The 17,791-nt window shown below is 45.4% G+C and overlaps 1 protein-coding gene across 2 annotated transcripts; it reads left to right on the forward strand.

Annotated features, from left to right (window-relative positions):
* Window positions 1-5,972: 5,972 nt before the first annotated feature.
* ZNF852 (zinc finger protein 852) lies at window positions 5,973-16,600 on the forward strand. Of its 2 annotated transcripts, none has more exons than XM_041734253.1 (4): window positions 5,973-6,076; window positions 12,112-12,203; window positions 12,526-12,652; window positions 14,498-16,600. In XM_041734253.1, the coding sequence occupies exons 2-4, from the start codon at window positions 12,189-12,191 to the stop codon at window positions 15,946-15,948; spliced, it is 1,593 nt and encodes a 530-aa protein (XP_041590187.1). In that variant the 5' UTR covers window positions 5,973-6,076; window positions 12,112-12,188; the 3' UTR covers window positions 15,949-16,600. The 2 variants fall into 2 exon arrangements, with proteins under 2 accessions (XP_041590187.1, XP_041590188.1); XM_041734254.1 differs by lacking the exon at window positions 5,973-6,076 and adding an exon at window positions 6,448-6,634.
* The last annotated feature ends 1,191 nt before the right edge of the window (window positions 16,601-17,791 follow it).

The following is a 17,791-nucleotide window of genomic DNA, read 5'->3' on the forward strand; positions in this document are numbered from 1 at the left end:
AGAGGATCATAGGGGAAGGGGGAGAAAAAGAATGGGAAGTAATCAGAGAGGGAGACAAACAATGAGAGACTCTTAGCTATGGGAAACAAACAGGGTTGCTGGAGGGGAGGTGGGGGGTGGGGTAACTGCATGATGGGCATTAAGGAGGGTACGTGATATGATGAGCTCTGAGTGTTATACATAGAATTACGAAACGCTACATCTGAAACTAATGGTCTACTTTATGGTGGCTAATTGAATTTAAATAACAAAAAAAAAAAAAAATAAGGGAACTCTTGGGTGGCTCTGCCATTTGTTGGGAGCCGCGTGCCAGGAAGGGGTTACTGGATCGAGCAAAGGCTCTCTGTTGACTCTTCCAACCACGGCCACCTGTCTCACCCTTGTTATTGAAGGCTTGTGGCTCAAGGACGCATACTATAGCTATCTATTCAAGGGCGCATACTGTTGCTGTCTACTGTGAAAGGACATGTCTGGAGAACTAAGCTCAAAATATCCTGCTTGTTAAACAACCCTGCTTTATAAAAGAGTGAATATTACAAATAAAGTTGGCATTGTGGCTGAATCCAGCCATATGTCCCTCCTGCTCCCACTCTGTTTATGTCTCTTTCTTTTCCTCATTCCCTTACCCTCAGCCCTGGACGGTTGTCGCCCCCAGAGCGCGCGACAGCCATTGAGTGTCTGTCTTTGGCTCAGGGCATTATCCCAGAGTCCTGGGATTGAGTCCCAGGATGGAGTCCCACATCGGGCTCTCCACAGGGAGCCTGCTTCTCCCTCTGCCTATTGCCTCTGCCTCTATGTCTCTCATGAATAAATAAATAAAATCTTTAAAAACAAAGATAATGGACTGGTATCCAAAATCTATGAAGAGCTTCTCAAACTCGCCCCCTAACAACAAAAAATCCAGTCAAGAAATGGGCAGAAGACGTGAACAGATATCTCTCTATGAAGATATATAAATGGCCAACAGACGTAGGAAAAGCTGTTCCACATCACTTGGCATCAGGGAAATACAAATCAAAACCACAAAGAGATAGCACCTCACACCAGTCAGAATGGCCTAAATTAACAAGTCATGAAACAATAAATGTGGCAACAATGGGGAGAGAGGGGAACCTTCTTACACTGTTGGTGGGAATGCAAGCTGGTGCAGCCACTCTGGAAAAACAGTAGAGAGATTCCTCAAAAAGTTAAAAATAAAGTTACCTTATGACACAGAAATTGCACTACTGGGTATTTATCCAAAGGATACAAACATAGTGATTCAAAGCAGCACGTGCACCCCAATGTTTATAGTAGCAAAGTCCACAATACAGCTCAAATGTTCATGGACAGAAGAATGGATAAAGAAAATATATATGTAATATATACAATGTCATATTACTCAGCCATCAGAAAGAATGAAATCTTACCATTTGCAAGAACATGGATGGACATAGAGGATATTATACTAAGTGAAATGTGTCAGTCAGAGAAAGGCTGACTTCACTCATATGTGAAATTTAAGACATTAACCAGATGAACATAGGGAAGAAAGAGAAAAATAAAATAAGATGAAACCAGAGAGAAAGACCAACCATAAGAGATTCCTAACTCTAGGAAACAAACTGAGGGTTGCTGGAGAGAAGGTGGGTGGAGGATGGGTTAATTGGTGATGGGTATTGGGGAGGGTATTCGATGTAATGAACACTGGGTGTTATATGGAACTGATGAATCACTCAACTCTAACTCTGAAACTAATAATACAATGTATGTTAGTTAAATGAATTAAAAATTTTAAAATGATAAAAGAAAAAAATCACTACATACCATGATGTTCTTCTGATTTTTCTTTTTTAAAAATAGATTTCGGGATCCCTGGGTGGCGCAGCGGTTTGGCGCCTGCCTTTGGCCCAGGGCGCGATCCTGGAGACCCAGGATCGAATCCCACGTCAGGCTCCCAGTGCGTGGAGCCTGCTTCTCCCTCTGCCTGTGTCTCTGCCTCTCTCTCTCTCTCTCTCTCTCTCTGTGACTATCATAAATAAATAAAAAAAATTAATAAAATAAAATAAAAATAGATTTCATTTATTTATTCATGAGAGACACAAAGAGAGAGGCAGAGACACAGGCAGAGGGAGAAGCAGGCTCCATGCAGGGAGCCTGGTGTGGGACTCAATCCCAGGACTCCAGGATCATGCCCTGAGCGAAAGGCAGAGCCCAACCACCCAACCAATCAGGTGCCCCCTGATTTTCCTTTTTAAAAAATATTTTATTTATTCATTCATGAGAGACAGAGAGGGAAGGGCAGAGGCGAGTAAGAAGCAGGCACTCATCATCAGGGAGACCAATATGAACCCCACCCAGGACATCGGGATGACTATCTGGGCCAAAGGCAGCCAGCCCCTTAAATGACGGAGTCACCCAGGTACCCTTATGATTCTCTGAGGACAAACTGCCCCTTTTAGAACTAAAAATTTCTCCGCATGCATCAATCTCTGCAAAGAGTTTAGAACCACCTTTTATTTTAGAACAGGAAATTACCTTCCAAAGTACAATGAAAGCCTAGCTGATGATCCTGGGGTTTAGCTGGGCAAATGAAAAAATCCCAGTGAATAAATTCATTAGTAACAATACTTTCACGGGAGTAATGTGTGCCCTAGCAGATTTTTGTCTGTGGAGGTTTGAGGAAAAACCTATTTTTGGGCTCATGAATGCCTAGATGGCTGACACTCAATCAGACAGTGCCTTATGGGTTATCTAAACGTATCCCTAACTGCCCACAGTCAAACTGAGACATCTCACTGGCCAATTCCCCTCAATCTGCATTACTGAAACAAATGGGAACTGCCAGAGGCATTCATGATTCAGATTTTGCTTCTTTTGGCAGATCTCACTCCCATGGTTAGGAGCAAGTACAAGTGAGGCTGTGATCACGAACCTCTATTTAACTCTCAAAGATATTGCGGAATTGACTGTTAAAGCAGTAACCGCCCAACAAAAATCCCTAAACTCTCTGGTCAAATTTGTTCCTGATACTAGGGTTAGCCCTTCACTATCTTGTGGCTGAGCAAGGAGGTGTTTGTGCTGTGGCCAACACCACCTGTTGCACTTGGATGAATGCTTCTAGGGAAAGTTGACTCTCAGCTATATAAGATCACTGACCCAGCCAATTGGTTTTAGAGAGTGACTCCTTCAGTGGAGACTTTCTCTGATTTATTTGACCCTGATCGGTTTGGGTCTTGAGGACCATGACAACTCCACGGCACAACTCCACGGCCACGGTGCACTCCAGACATTGGGAATCGTTCTACCTATTGTAATCATGGTAGTCCCCCTGGCACACTCTGTTCACTCAAAAGCCTTATTTTTTTTTAATTTTTATTTATTTATTTATGATAGTCACAGAGAGAGAGAGAGAGAGAGAGAGAGAGAGAGAGAGAGGCAGAGGCACAGGCAGAGGGAGAAGCAGGCTCCACGAACCGGGAGCCCGACATGGGATTCGACCCTGGGTCTCCAGGATCGTGCCCTGGGCCAAAGGCAGGCGCTAAACCGCTGCCTTTGGCCCACCCAGGGATCCCACACTCAAAAGCTTTAAATGCATACTTGCACCCACTAATCACCAAGGGGATAATCTCCCTATTATTATAATGTCAGAAAGGTTACAAAGAGAATAACCAACTTAAAGAATGTGAACCTGACATTGTGCCTGTGATTACCACACAGAGATTCAGCAAAAACCATGAGAATTCTAGGGTAGTAGCTGGGAGTTGTGCTAATGTCTTAAGCTTTTGTTCACATCTCTCAATTAGGCTGAGATTCTGATGTAAATCGGTTAGCTGTTAAGACAAGAAGACCAAAATGGAGTTGCTAATGCTAAGTCCCATTTCACCAAAATGGACTTAATTTACTTATAGTTTTGGTGACTTACTTATATTTTGGTCTCCCAGACATGGAATTTGAAACCAATTAAAAAAAACAAAATTCAAATTTGAAAGGTCTTACTGGCTTTATTCAGTGATTCATAAATCAGGCAGCATCCAGTCGAGCAGATAGAAAGAAGCTTCCGAGAGTTATACCAGGCAATACATTTTATAGGCAGAAGGCAACGAAAACACGGATGTTACGCTAGACAAAAAAGGTGAATTGTTTATTACAAGGCTACTTTCTTTACAGGGGACGACAGGGGCTTTTATCAGCAGATCACCTAACTAATACTGCTCAGGAAATTCCTGATTGATTGGTTTAAGATTCCATTTCTGGGGCAGCCCTGGTGGCTCAGCGGTTTAGCTCCGCCTTCACCCCAGGGGCCTGATCCTGGAGACCCGGGATCCAGTCCCACCTGAGACTTCCTGCACGGAGCCTGCTTCCCCCTCTGCCTGTGTCTCTGCCTCTCTCTCTCTCTCTCATGAATAAATAAATAAAATCTTAAAAAAAAAAAAAAAGATTCCATTTCTGGGATAGCAAAACTGTAGCTAAATTTCAGTTTGGTGATGGAGGTGGAAGAAGAAGGGGAGCCACGGAAGGGTTGAAAAAGTCTGACTGGATCTTGCAATAGCCAGTGTTTTGTGGAGTCCTTAGAAGAGCAGACATTCCTTGGAGTCATGATAAGCATCTTGAGGTTTAGACACCTAAAAAGTTCCCCTGTCCCACAGTGCTGAGCAAAAAAGGTCAACCAATCACCGAGTAATCCATGGCAACTGAAATTCCCCTCCAGGGTGTTTTTCAGCCTTAAAAATACCACCTACCCCACCCCGGTCTTCTTCAGATGGGCACACGACTGAGTTGGGTTGCCCTTCCTGATTTGCAAACCCAAAGAAAGATTTGTGTCTTTTGTTCTTCCTCATAAGGCTCACTCCTCCAGTTTTTTTTTTTTTTTTCCTTTTCTCTTAGCATAAGCGACTCCATTTTGGGTCTGTTGTCTTTAGCAAGTCAATCAAGACTTTCCTGAGGATCATTAGTTAGGTAATCTACCTGATAAAACCTTGGCATCCCCTGTAAGGAAAGTCACACTGCAATAACCAGTCTACCCTTTCACCCAATATATTTTTTCCCCTATTCCCTTCTTTCTGCCTGTGAAATCCCTAGCCTTGTATAGCTCTTGCAGCTCCGTTCTTTCTGTCTGCTAGACTAGAGGCTGCCCGATTGGTGAATTGCTGAGTCAGTGTGTTGTGCCCAAGATCGCGAATCCGAGAAACCACCAAGGAGCCCACACCGATGCAAGCACACGAGGGTTTATTTGCAAGCTCGAGCTTGGGTCCAGGTATACCCGACCCAGCGGAGCAGGGACTTGGACCCCGAGGTGGGTTGCAGCTGGGTTTTTATGGGCGGGTCTAGGGGATTTCCAGTAAGGGTGGAGGAGTTTCTCAAGCTCTTAGTTCCTCATTCCCTTAAGGGCGTGCTCTGCAGATTTTTCTTGGAACTGACTTGGGCTAGAGGCCGCAGTTGTTACTCATCTAGGGGCCACAGGTGGGGGACATTTTCTGAGTTTCTTGGGTCCCACAGCTGACTTTTGTTCAAAAGTAAACAACTGGAGGTCATGGGAGGTCCCGTGTGTGTGCGTGGCTGGAAGTCAGCAAGTGCCCCCGGCAGCGGTGGTGACCAGGCAGGGAGAGGTCCTCGGAGGGATGCGCGGCCCCCTCGACAGCTCTCCCTTTGGCCAGAACCGGTCAGCCACGGCTCGTGCTCCGCGCTGTGCCCCTGGTTTGGGACCCTGTTCTTCCCCCGGGCGGGGGCGGGGGCGGGGGCGGGGGCGGGGGCGGGGGGCAGTCGGCGCACCTGTTGGAAGCGGCGTGGGCTCCTGGGCTCTGGGGCTAGCCCTGGCGGCAGAGGGCGGCGGAGGGCGGCGGAGGGCGGCGGAGGGCGGGGGCGGGCCCCGGGGCGGGGGCGCCGGGGGCCGAGCCTCGCGCTCACAGGCCCGCCTGCCTCCCGCGGGCGCCGGGAGAAGCCGAGACGTTGGCCCTCCCAGCTTCCTAGAGAGGCCCCGGGCGGCGGCGCGCGTGCGCGAGCGGAGCCGACGGAGGGGCGGGCGCGGGGCGCGGGGCGCGGGGCCCTGGGCGGGTGGCGTGGCCGGAGGACCGAGCGTCCGGGGCCCACGGAGTCGGTGAGCGGCCGGGCCGGGCCGGGCGGGGCGCGGGGGCGGCGGGGGCGGCGGGGGCGGGCGGGCGCTCCGGGCCGGGTTCGCGCGGGCTGCGGGGGGGGGAGGGGGCGGGAGGGGGCGGCCGGGGCCGGGCCTGGAGGCTGCGCCGGGGGCGGGCGGGGTGGCGGGGGCTCCGGTGCGGACCTGGAAGCGCCTTGCAGCCGCGGGCACCGGTCGGGAGTCCTGGCTTCTGCGCGGCGTCCTTTCTCCCAATTACGCAAACAAAGCGGGCTCATATGGACTATCAGACGACGCGGGGAGTGCCCGGAGGGGAGGAGGAACCGCGGTCCGCAGAGTTGCGTCCGCGTGCTTCGGGGAGCTGTAAAATGCGCTGATTATGCAGACCCCTGTACACACAGTACGTAGTGCTTCTGGTCGTTGACGTGCGGCATCATTCAGTGGCATTGAGTACATTTACACTCCGGCTCCTTGGAAGTCACACCACCTTGAGCCGGCGGAATGCATCTGCTCACGTGGTGGTCACTTGGTGCCGGCGTTGTGGCACCGCTAAGACACATCTCCGTGAGTATAACGAGAACGTGTTGTTTGCAGTTTGGTTTATTTTCCATAGTACACATTGCATAAAGCTCTCAAGGCTCAACAAGTGGCGTTTGTGCAGAAAAATAGCAAAATCTTGTCTCCTTTCAAAATGAAAGCGAAATATATAAGAGAGTTTTTATTTTCGGTGATATATTCTTGAAAGATTTTATTTTAATAAAAGGGAGTTTTAAACAGACGGTGCAGCTCTAACCCGAAACCACTGTACTGTATCTGACTGGCACAGGCCTCAGAAGTCCGAGAATGGTCTCCTTCTGGGTTAAAAGTGGTGGCCAGGAAAGAACACCATCCTGTTTGAAACTAGTTCAAGAGTGAAAACTCGGTAGTGGTAGGTACATTATTTGCAGGGAAATGTCAGCGAGTGGCTTTAGTGGTAATTTGCTGAAGGAATGTCGGAGAACTCGCATCTGTTTACACGGGTGTGTGTGTGTGTGTGTGTGTGTGTGTTTTGAGGGCCTGATGAAGGAGGGTGTTCTTACATGTCAATGTCAATGCTGGAGAAAGGCAGACAGACTTTGGTTAAAAACCGTAATCCTTCCTGTAGGTCGAAATGATGGGAATGTTTTGAAGGTAAACCTCAATTTGTACCTAGAAAGGAAACCGACAACAGCATCAAAAATAGTAGCTGTGCCACTTTAAGTTTTCTGAGGTCCTCGTGTCCAAGAGGTCTTGGTGTATAAGCCTTCCGTGATATTGGAGAGTTGCTTGGGGGTAAATATACATAGTGTATAGTAACCATAACTTACTTTATTTGGCAGTCTTCAGTATTTTTGTATCAGAAAAAAATCTGAAAGAGCTCCGTCAGGTGAATCATGATGTGCTCTACAAGGTTGGATTTTTGAGCTTAAACATTTCCTTCCCTGATCTCAAACCTCGTAGCCTCCTTCCTTGTTTTATTATACTGCGTCGTGCCAGGCACTAACATACTGTATATTTCCTTCACTTTGTTGTCTGTCTTCCTATAAGGTCTGCAAGGCAGGTTTTTGTTTGTTTGTTTGTCTCTGTTCCCTACAGAGACCTTAGTGCTTGGGGCATAGTAGGTGCTCAGTAGATATTGTTAAGAGAGAAGAGTGACAGTGTTTAATATCTTTGACTGCCAAGTTAATCTGTAACCTAAGATAAAAATAAATCAGAGAAAAAAGAGAACACGCTTCCTCAATTCAAAAAAGCTTTTTTTCTTCTTTCTTTCTTTTTTTTTTTTTTAAGATTTTATTTATTTATTAATGAGAGACAGAGACAGAGAGAGACAGAGAGAGAGAGAGAGAGAGAGAGAGAGCGCACAGCAGAGACACAGGCAGAGGGAGAAGCAGGCTCCAGGCAAGGGAGCCTGACGTGGGACTCAATCCTGTGTCTCCAGGATCGGGCCCTGGGCTGAAGGCGGCGCTAAACCGCTGGGCCACCCGGGCTGCCGTCTTTTTGAATGATTGTAGACTTACAGGAGGTTGCAGAAACTGTACAGAATTCCCTGATATTCTTTACTTACTTTGCCTAACGTTAACATCTTGGATAACCATAGTACAGTCAGCAAACTGAAGACATTTACAGTAGTGTGGTACTATTAATTAAACTGCTGACTTTACTTAGAGTTCATCAGTTTCTCACTAGTGACCTTTTTCTGTTCTGGGACCCAATCTAGAATCCCTCATTCCATTTAGTTGTCATGTCTCCTTGTCCCCTTCAGTATGTGACAGTCTCTCCATCTTTTCGTGTGTTTTGTGACCTCGACACTTTGAAGTATGTCGTGCTGGTATTTTTAGAGTGACTCTTACTTTGGTTTTGTCAGATGTTTTCTTCTGCTTCCATTGAGGATGGTGTCCATATGTCTTGTTACTGTCGCTATTTTTTTTTTTTTTTGTCTCTATTGGTTTTGACCTGCTGGTGTCTGCCATGTGTCACTACTGTAAACCTACTGTCTCTCCCTTTGTAACTGGTGATTATTTTGGGGAAGATACTTTGAGACCTTGCATAGCAATATCCTGTTTTTCCTTAACTTTCGCCCGCTAATTAGCCCTCCCGGTGGATCTTATTAGTGTAATGGTCTAATGGTGACTTTCTGTTATTCCCTCTTTTCTGTTCATTGGAATACTGTCAGAGGAAGAGTTGTGGCTTGTTTCCCTTTGTTTTATTTATTCGGTTATATCAGTGTGTGATGTTGGGTATGTATTCTTTGGGTTATGATGCAGTGCTAATATTACATACTTTATTGCTTAAAGTATTCCAGCTTTGGCCATGGGGAGCGCCTTGAGGTTGGCTTCTGTTTCCCCTTGCAGAGCCCACATCCTTTTTGGTGTCTTTCCCCGCCTTCCTGGCACCACAGAATACTCATGTTGTTTCTTCCCTTCCCCAGCCTGGAGACCACCACCACTTCTTCAAGGATCCCTAGTTCTATTTATTGGAGAACGGTATGGAGAAACCAAGTTTTGGGTGCTAGGTTTGAGCTCATTTCTTAAGCGATGTATTTAAGCGTACTGTAAGATTTTAATTATGTACTGGAAGCAGTCTTTTTGTTTCCTTATCAGCGTATAAAATAAAGCGTATGTATCCTTACAGTGATAGGAAAAACACAAGAATAAGAAAGTGCTTAATGAGGATTTTAAGAGAAAACAAATTCACATTGCGTATGAATTGAAGCAAAATGGCAGGAAAGGAAAAAGGAAAGGAAAGAGGAAAAAGGAAAGGAAAGAGGAAAAAGGAAAGGAAAGAGGAAAGGAAAGAGGAAAGGTAAAAGGAAAGGATAGGAAAGAAAAGGAAAAAGGAAAAAGGAAAGGAAAGAGGAAAGGTGAAGGAAAGGAAAGGAAAGGAAAATGTCTGAAAAATGCCCTGGATAACTGCTTGGGTGTTTCCCTGTGCTTCACAAAGCCATTTTCAATTGTGGGGTTGGGGTCAAAGTATGAAGCTGTGGGAGAAGAGGCCTGATCAGCTCAGGTTTCCTCCTGGGCCTGGGGTGAGTGAAGTTTTTCTTCTCTCTCAAAAACTAGTTGGGACATGGAGAAACCTTGATGCATTGGGATACCTGAACTGGGCAGGTTCAGCTCACTGGTCCCCATGTCTTTCCTGTGCCCTGGCTCTTTCATCCAGATTTGGAAAGGCCCTGGGGGCGGGCATGTCTCTCCGTATTTGTGGTGCCTCCTTTGTTTAGAAACCTGAAATCCTTTGCCAAATTCCTGGCTTTTGCCCTCATTTTCCTGTCTGTCGGTCTTCTCATCACCTCTGTCCAGATGCTTCACTGACCTCTTCAGACATTTCCGTGACAGCTGCTTCAGAACAGGCCTGCTTGGAGGCTTGTTTCTGGTGCTAATTGCACTGTGGGTCTCCATTTCCTGAGATAGGTCTTGCCATTTATATTTCCTGCTTGGTGCATTTCTTCAGAATATTTGTCTCTGGCCTCAAGTTCATTCTCTTTAGCCTCACTGCCTGATTTCTGGTTACCCTGAGCAGCTTTCTTGTTCTTCCACACTTTAGTTTCTTGCTCTTCTCCAGTCTGTTCTACAGGCTCTGTCCCTCCTTCTGACTTCTAGCCTCCTTCTGAGCTGTTGTTTCTGCTATCCGTTTGTGCTGCTGGGGCTTACACGGAACCTGCCCCTCTTTTTTTTTTTTTTTTTTAAGATTTTATTTATTTATTCATTATTTATTCATTTTTAAGATTTTATTTATTTATTCATTCATTCATTCGAGACACAGAGAGAGAGAGAGGCAGAGACACAGGCAGAGGGAGGAGCAGCCTCCATGCAGGAAGCCCGACATGGGACTCGATCCCGGGTCTCCAGGATCACACCCTAGACTGAAGGCAGCGCTAAACCGCTGAGCCACCTGGGCTGCCCCTGAGCCTCTTCCTCTTGATCCTGAGGCATCCTTTCCTTTCAGCCATCTTTTATTGTTGCTGATCTTCAAGTCTGTCTGTGGGCCTTGGGCCACCTACTTTATCATTCCTTTTCCTTTGTTTTGTTTTCTCAAATACTACTTCTTCTTTTTCTCCCCTAGTTTTTTGCAGCAAGGCTTCATTTCTCTGCCAGAACTTTAGCAGACTCCTCAGCCTGTGTGATCTTTAAGGTAGTCCTTTGTTTGACTCTTCATGCCCTGAGAACAAGAGTGTAGTTTCTTTCTGTTACCTGGATGGCAGCATGCTTTCTCCTGGGAGCCTCTTTCCATCTGTGTTTAGTCATTCTTTTTTTTGTCTGTCCTGATGCCATCGGCTGAATCTGGAGGATGTTGAGTATGTATTGGCTTCTGACGAAGTAGGGGATGGCTTCTGAGTGAAGGTAGTGATTTTTTTAAATGTACTAAATGGTGGTGGGAGATGCGGGGTGGTCTCTGGGGAAGATAAGCATCATTTGTGACATGGTGCACTGAGTTATGAGGTCATGTACAACAGGTATCTATGTGTGCAATCCTTATAATTTCAATATGTATTCTGCAGGAGAGGTCTAGCACTATTTTTTTTTTATTAATGAACATCTGGTGTACGAGCACCATTTTTTGAAAAGTCCATTCTCTTTTCAGTACTTTTGGGACTTTTGTCAAAAATAAGTCACTATTGATGTATGGGTATATCTCTCAACCCTTATCCTGTTATAAAATTGTCCTCATGTCAATACTACTCTACTTTTATGACTGCTGCTTAGTATTGTAAGTCTGATGTTGGAATTATTAGTCCTTAACTTATTTTTTCCCAAATTCTCTTGGGTAGAAAACTTTGATTTTCCAAATGAATTTTATTATGATGTGGTCAGTTGCCTAAAAGAAGCCAGATGGAAATCTGATACAAATCATGATGAAACTAAAGCTAATTAGAGGACTATCTATGGATGCCAGTTTAAGGGAAGAAAAGGAATGAGAATCATTAAAAGAAAGTGGGAGGTCAGGAAGAGAATGTGAAAGAACATCCATATTTGACTCTGAATTTCAGATGATGAGGGACACCCAAATGAGACGTACAGTAGGTAGCTGGAAGCCTGTAATAGGGGTCTAGAAGAGAGCTAGGAACTGGGAAGGCAGGTAGCATTAGGGCATTGCGAGTCAGTGAGATCTGTGACAGAGCAAAAAGGGATGCTGTGAGGCCTGAGTGCCTGCAATGTCCATAATGAGAAGGAAGGGAACGAAATCAGTAATGAGGGGCCAGAAATGTGAGGGGCACGTCAGGCTGGCCTGAGACCAGGGAAGCCACGGGGAGAGAAAGTGGGCAGAAGTATAGCTTCCTTCAGAGAGTTTGAAGTGAGGGAGGGCTGGGAGGAATGGCCATTTCTGTTTGACCAGGGACCCTCTGCACCCTGAGAATAACATCTGCATGGAAAATTTAGCACACTCAGAATAACGCCTGTATGGAAGAGGGATGAGAGGCAGTGTGTGGAGCTGCCTGGGTTCTCTTGAACCCACTCACTGGGACACAGACCCTGTTGGAGCCGAGGCAGGGCTTGTTCTCACAGCTCTCTTTCCTCCCTCAGGTCCGTGTGCTTCGCAGGTGCCTGCTCTTTCCCCAGCTGGGAAGTCAGGAGACCAAGCAGCAGCAGCTGTGCTTCAGATGGTCAGGCCCCAGGTGAGCTGGACTCTGTCTTCCATGAGTTCCCAAGTCTGTGGCCTGGGCATAGCTAGCGCTCATCTTCAGGGCTCTGGCCAATTCTGAGACTACTCCTGCGGTTTCCCTGCCTAATGACTTCCTCTGGAATTAGGTCCTGCCTGCTGAGTTCATGGACTCTGTCTGGGCCTGGACTTGTCCTTTTAGATATGTCATCCCAGCTTCTGTCCCCCTATCAACCCTTTACCCACCAGGCCACCACCCTGGGCTCTTGATACCCTGATGTGTCTGTCTTCAGGCTGGGAATATAATATCCCTGAGCGATAGAAGCTTGTCATTCCAGGTGTCTGCAGCGTACGAGTTCCTGTCTGTGGACTATACTGAGAGGAAGTGGAAAGGTCCGGCAGTCGGTCAGAGAGCCGTGTACCGGAGCATCATGCCGGGAAATTATTGCAGCGTGGCCTCATTGGGTAATGATTTCTGTTCCCCAGTAGTGTAGTCTGCATTCCTTTCTTTACATTTTCTTTGCTACATTCTTTTTTGTTTGTTTGCTTGTTAAACTTTTATTGTGAAAAGTTGCCAACATGAGACAGAGCGGAGAGGATAGTGTAATGAGCCTCTCTGTGCCATCTGAGGCTTAGCCTTAAGTTATCAGCATTGTCTTTACTTCATTATTAATTGGCCTAAGGTGGTTTATTTAGAAGTTGTAGTTGTAAGGAATAGGGAGCCGCCCACATTATTATTGTAAGTACTGAGCTGTGTTACTTCCAGTAAGGCTGAAGGAATGGAAACCCTGATCAAACAAAACCCACCAGCTAGAGCATCCTTTGGGGAACAGGGCCCTCAGCAGCAACAGCACATAATTTTTATGCCAGGGAATGTCAGGCAGTTGCTCCCTGCGTATCTCTTTTGTCCTCCCACTGCTACTCATTTTCTTCACTCTGAATCTTTTGTCCCCTCATAGCTGCTGCATTATTAGACTTTCCGCTGCCACAGTTTCTGCATGCAATGGCTCCTGATGGCTGGGCTTCTCTCCATGCCTCATTTCAGCTTAGATCTCCTACTTGTTTTAGTTTTCTTTCTTTTGCCCTATTTCCAGCTCAGAATTTACTTAGAGAGGGACTCTAAGGGTGGTTCAGCCACTAAGTGTCATCTCTGTTTGGGCAGAACTTTGCTCCTGGCCGCAGCAGAGGCTGAGGTGTAACATATTAGAGAAGCTACACTTGGGCCTCGTGCCCTGGTCTAGTCAGTCGTGGTATTGACTGACTGGTATTGAGACCAGTTACTTGACACAAAGCAAGGACAGCTTCCTGGAAGGGAGTGTTTTCAGGACAGGTTCTCTGGTTGGCAGGTCTAGGACAGTAGCCAACATGGCAGAGGGTGGTGGGCTCAGGAGTCAGACAGGCAGTGATACCTGTGACTTTCTGTGTGCTGAAATGCCACGATGGCTTGCCCTGGTTAAGATACGATTAAAAGGAACCAACAGTTTTGTGTTTAGACGTGACTGATCGCTTGCTTCTTCCACCATTTCCAAATTCTAAACGAAATATTTAGCTGTTCAGTTTTCTATGATTCCACATTATCAAGATACCAAAGACATGTTTTGATTCATATTTCAAATTATCGATCCCTTTCTTAATTTTTATAGGAATGCAGTCATATGGTAGTATGACTTCTACCAGTCCATTGCTCCAGAGACTAGAGGATCCCCCCTTTAGAGCTCTGCTGTCCCTTCCAGTACTTTCCCCCAGCATTTCTGAGCCTGTGTCTTCTCTGAATCTTGTCACCTGAATCTTCTCACGTGTGAGAATCACTTCTTTGGATACGTTTTTTTCCCTAAATGTGTTTGCCCATACTGTTTGTCATCTTTGATTTGAGGTATTTGCCACTCCTTCCTCTCTCCTCAATATTTTTACTGGGAACCATGGAAACTTACAGCATCTTGTTGGAAAGGACGTTATGTAGTTCATCATTTTACTAAGTGACTCCTGTGAGGTCACACCACCTTTACAGTCTGCTCTCTTGCCTTATGGTTGTCTTTTTAACTGGATAATTAACTAGAACAATTAATGGGCTGTGTCCTGACAGCCCTTCTTCCACCCTCCCCTACTGACCGTCTTTCTCCTCTTCATCTTTCTGTCCATGAAGAGAAACTTGAGCTATTTCCCATTTTTCTCCTGTTCAAAATGTGTCATCTCCTGATGTGTCCCCTGATGTGAAGTTTTTCTTCAGGTACGTAGACTCCTGATGACTCTGTTTCCTCAGTAGGACCAGAAATGTGTAAAAGTTGTTTTCTTCTTCTCTTTTGGCCGCAGGTGACACTAGGATGCGGTGTTCAGAGTTGCCTGTGAAGCTGGCAGTTTCTAAGGGACCAGAGTTATCTGATGGGACGTCAAGAGGGCTCTGTGCAGTGGTTTCTGGGGAACCAGAGGCAGGAGCTGCCTGTGAAGATACTTCAGAAAAGCTGGAAGGGCAACCCTCAGATGAAGAAGGGAGCAGACTGGAAAATGCTTTCTTCAAAATAACATGTGAGGACAAAGATAAATCCACAAAAGGTGGATGTGATGAATATAAAGAACGTGGGAAGCATCCACACCTGTCCCCTAGTGCTGCAGCACATCAAAGAGTACTGAAGGGACAGAAATTATATCAATGTGATGAATGTGGTAAAGCTTTCAATTGGAGTTCACACCTCATTGGGCATCAGAGAATCCACACAGGAGAGAAACCCTATGCATGTAATGAATGTGGTAAGACCTTCAGGCAGACCTCTCAGCTTATCGTTCATCTCAGAACCCACACGGGGGAAAAGCCCTATGAGTGCAGAGTGTGTGGAAAGACTTACCGACATAGCTCCCATCTTATTCAACACCAGAGACTCCATAATGGTGAGAAACCATATAAATGTAATGAATGTGGAAAAGCTTTCAATGAGAGTTCCAAACTTTTTGACCATCAGAGAACCCATACTGGGGAGAAACCTTATGAATGCAGTGAATGTGGGGCTGCCTTCAGTCGGAGTAAAAATCTTGTCCGTCATCAGGTACTTCACACTGGTAAAAAACCTTACAAGTGTAATGAATGTGGGAAAGCTTTCTGTTCTAATAGAAATCTTATTGACCATCAGAGGATCCACACTGGGGAGAAACCTTATGAGTGTAATGAATGTGGCAAGGCCTTCAGTCGGAGTAAATGTCTTATTCGACATCAGAGCCTTCACACTGGAGAAAAAGCATACAAATGTAGTGAGTGTGGGAAAGCCTTCAGTCAGATATCTCAACTTGCTGATCATGAGCGAATTCATACTGGAGAAAAACCTTTTGAATGTAATAAGTGTGGTAAGGCATTCAGTCTGAGTAAATGTCTTATTCGACATCAGAGACTTCACACAGGTGAAAAGCCATATAAATGCAAGGAGTGTGGAAAATCCTTCAACCAAAACTCATACCTCATTATCCACCAGAGAATTCACACTGGTGAGAAGCCATATGAATGTAATGCATGTGGGAAGGTCTTCAGTCATAATTCTAGCCTTATGGTTCATCAAAGAACCCATACTGGGGAGAAACCGTATAAATGCAACAATTGTGTGAAGGCCTTTCGTGACAGCTCTCAGCTCACTGTGCACCAAAGGGTTCATACTGGAGAGAAGCCCTATGAATGTATTGAGTGTGGGAAAGCCTTCAGTCAGCGTTCCACTTTTAATCACCATCAGCGAACTCATGATGGCGAGAGGCACTCAGCTCTGGCCCACACAGTTTGTTAAGACATGATTTTCTAAGAGCAAGAAACTTGAGTTAAACTTTCATTGTAAGAAAGATACTCTGATCTCCTCTTAGAATCATTAATCAAGGAGGTTTATTCCTTGTATTCTTTCTGCTGGGTATGAAGGTAGGAGAGTCATAGTACCATTTTTCCCTACTATGAGAGAAGTAAGGACTACACATTTCATATGCTTATAGGTCCTTCCCTCCCTACATTCTTTTCTCCCTCCTTCTCTCCCTCCTTTTCTCCCTCTCTCCTCTCTTTTTTGTTTAAAATGTGTCTCTGGTTTTAGTTATGAATCCCATAATCAAATTGTATGCTTCTCAAGGACAGTGGTTATATGCTTCTTTTTTTTTTTTCCAGGTAATTCTTTTCACAGTTGCATAAAGTCATTCTCCAATGCTCTGGTTCCTATCTTGTGAATGGCCTTTTAAAAAGTTTCATTATAATCTATATCGTCATCACTTGTATTTCCTATCTAGAAAACCTTTTCTTCTTGTTTGCTAATTTTTGTCCCTCAGACTGTTTAAGATCCAGCTCATCTCAGAAAGACTTTTTTCTTTTTTTTTTTTTCTTTTTTTTTTTTTAATTTTTATTTATTTATGATAGTCACAGAGAGAGAGAGAGAGGCAGAGACACAGGCAGAGGGAGAAGCAGGCTCCATGAACCGGGAGCCTGACGTGGGATTCGATCGCGGGTCTCCAGGATCGCGCCCTGGGCCAAAGGCAGGCGCCAAACCGCTGCGCCACCCAGGGATCCCCAGAAAGACTTTTTTCTTAAAATGCTTTTTCCTTCCTCTTAAACTTCCGTTGACTTGACCTCAATGCTTCAAATTAGTCTGTTATAATTAGTAGTTGTTATTCAATTGCATTGAGAACAGTTGTCAAGGCATATGTGTATACTTCATCCCAACTTAATGTAAGTTCTTTGAGTTTTGGTATGGTATCTATGTCTTATAAACTAGTTGTTTAAGTTTTTCAAACTCACTCTCCAACCATTCTTAATCTGGGCATGTACTCCCTTCTGCCACTAGACCTAAAACTTTTAAAGATGGACACCATAGGATACCACGTACAAAGGCCTTGTTCTTGTTCATGTCTTCTACATATGCCTCTGGGAATGTTAATTCTGGTACCTCAGCCTCAACTAATATTTGTGCTTGAGCATGCATCTGTGTGTGAACCTGTATATCCAGGATTTAGAGTCAGCAGTTGTTCCACTGATAAGTACTTTTACCTGCTTTTTGTGGTTTGATTCATAGAAACTCTGATTTCCATATCAAGTAGTTCAATCCACCTGTAACTGCCATCTAATACCAAGTTGAGAGGAGTACAGTTTATTATTATAATTATCTTCCAGGCCATCTTTCATTCCCCATAAAGTTAAGAAACAGGAAGTCTTTTCAGAATCCTGAATCCATTTTTTTAAAATTTTTATTTATTTACGATAGTCACAGAGAGAGAGAGAGAGAGAGAGAGGCAGAGACACAGGCAGAGGGAGAAGCAGGCTCCATGCACCGGGAGCCCGACGTGGGACTCGATCCCGGGTCTCCAGGATCGCGCCCTGGGCCAAAGGCAGGCACCAAACCGCTGCGCCACCCAGGGATCCCCTCTTTTCAGAATCCTATAGTCATGTATGAGACATTAGCTTAAACACCTCTCTTCCAATCCTTGCAGGAGCGCCCCATTGTTGGGAGCCTTTGCCTCTGGTGTCTGCCCCTTTTCTCTTAGCAGGACAGTAGGATTGACAGTGTAGCAGAGGAGAAGGTTAGAGGCGCAATGTCAGATATGTAAACTTCAGGGGAGAGATGATTGTGAGCTCCAATTTATGTCTGAGATAGTGGA

Source organism: Vulpes lagopus, chromosome 19 (assembly GCF_018345385.1).
Source record: "Vulpes lagopus strain Blue_001 chromosome 19, ASM1834538v1, whole genome shotgun sequence".
Classification (NCBI taxonomy): domain Eukaryota; kingdom Metazoa; phylum Chordata; class Mammalia; order Carnivora; family Canidae; genus Vulpes; species Vulpes lagopus.

Coding starts and splice junctions, on each gene's coding strand:
- ZNF852 (XM_041734253.1), top strand. Junction 12,653..14,497: donor TTGCAGCGTGGCCTCATTGG/GTAATGATTTCT, acceptor TTTTGGCCGCAG/GTGACACTAGGATGCGGTGT.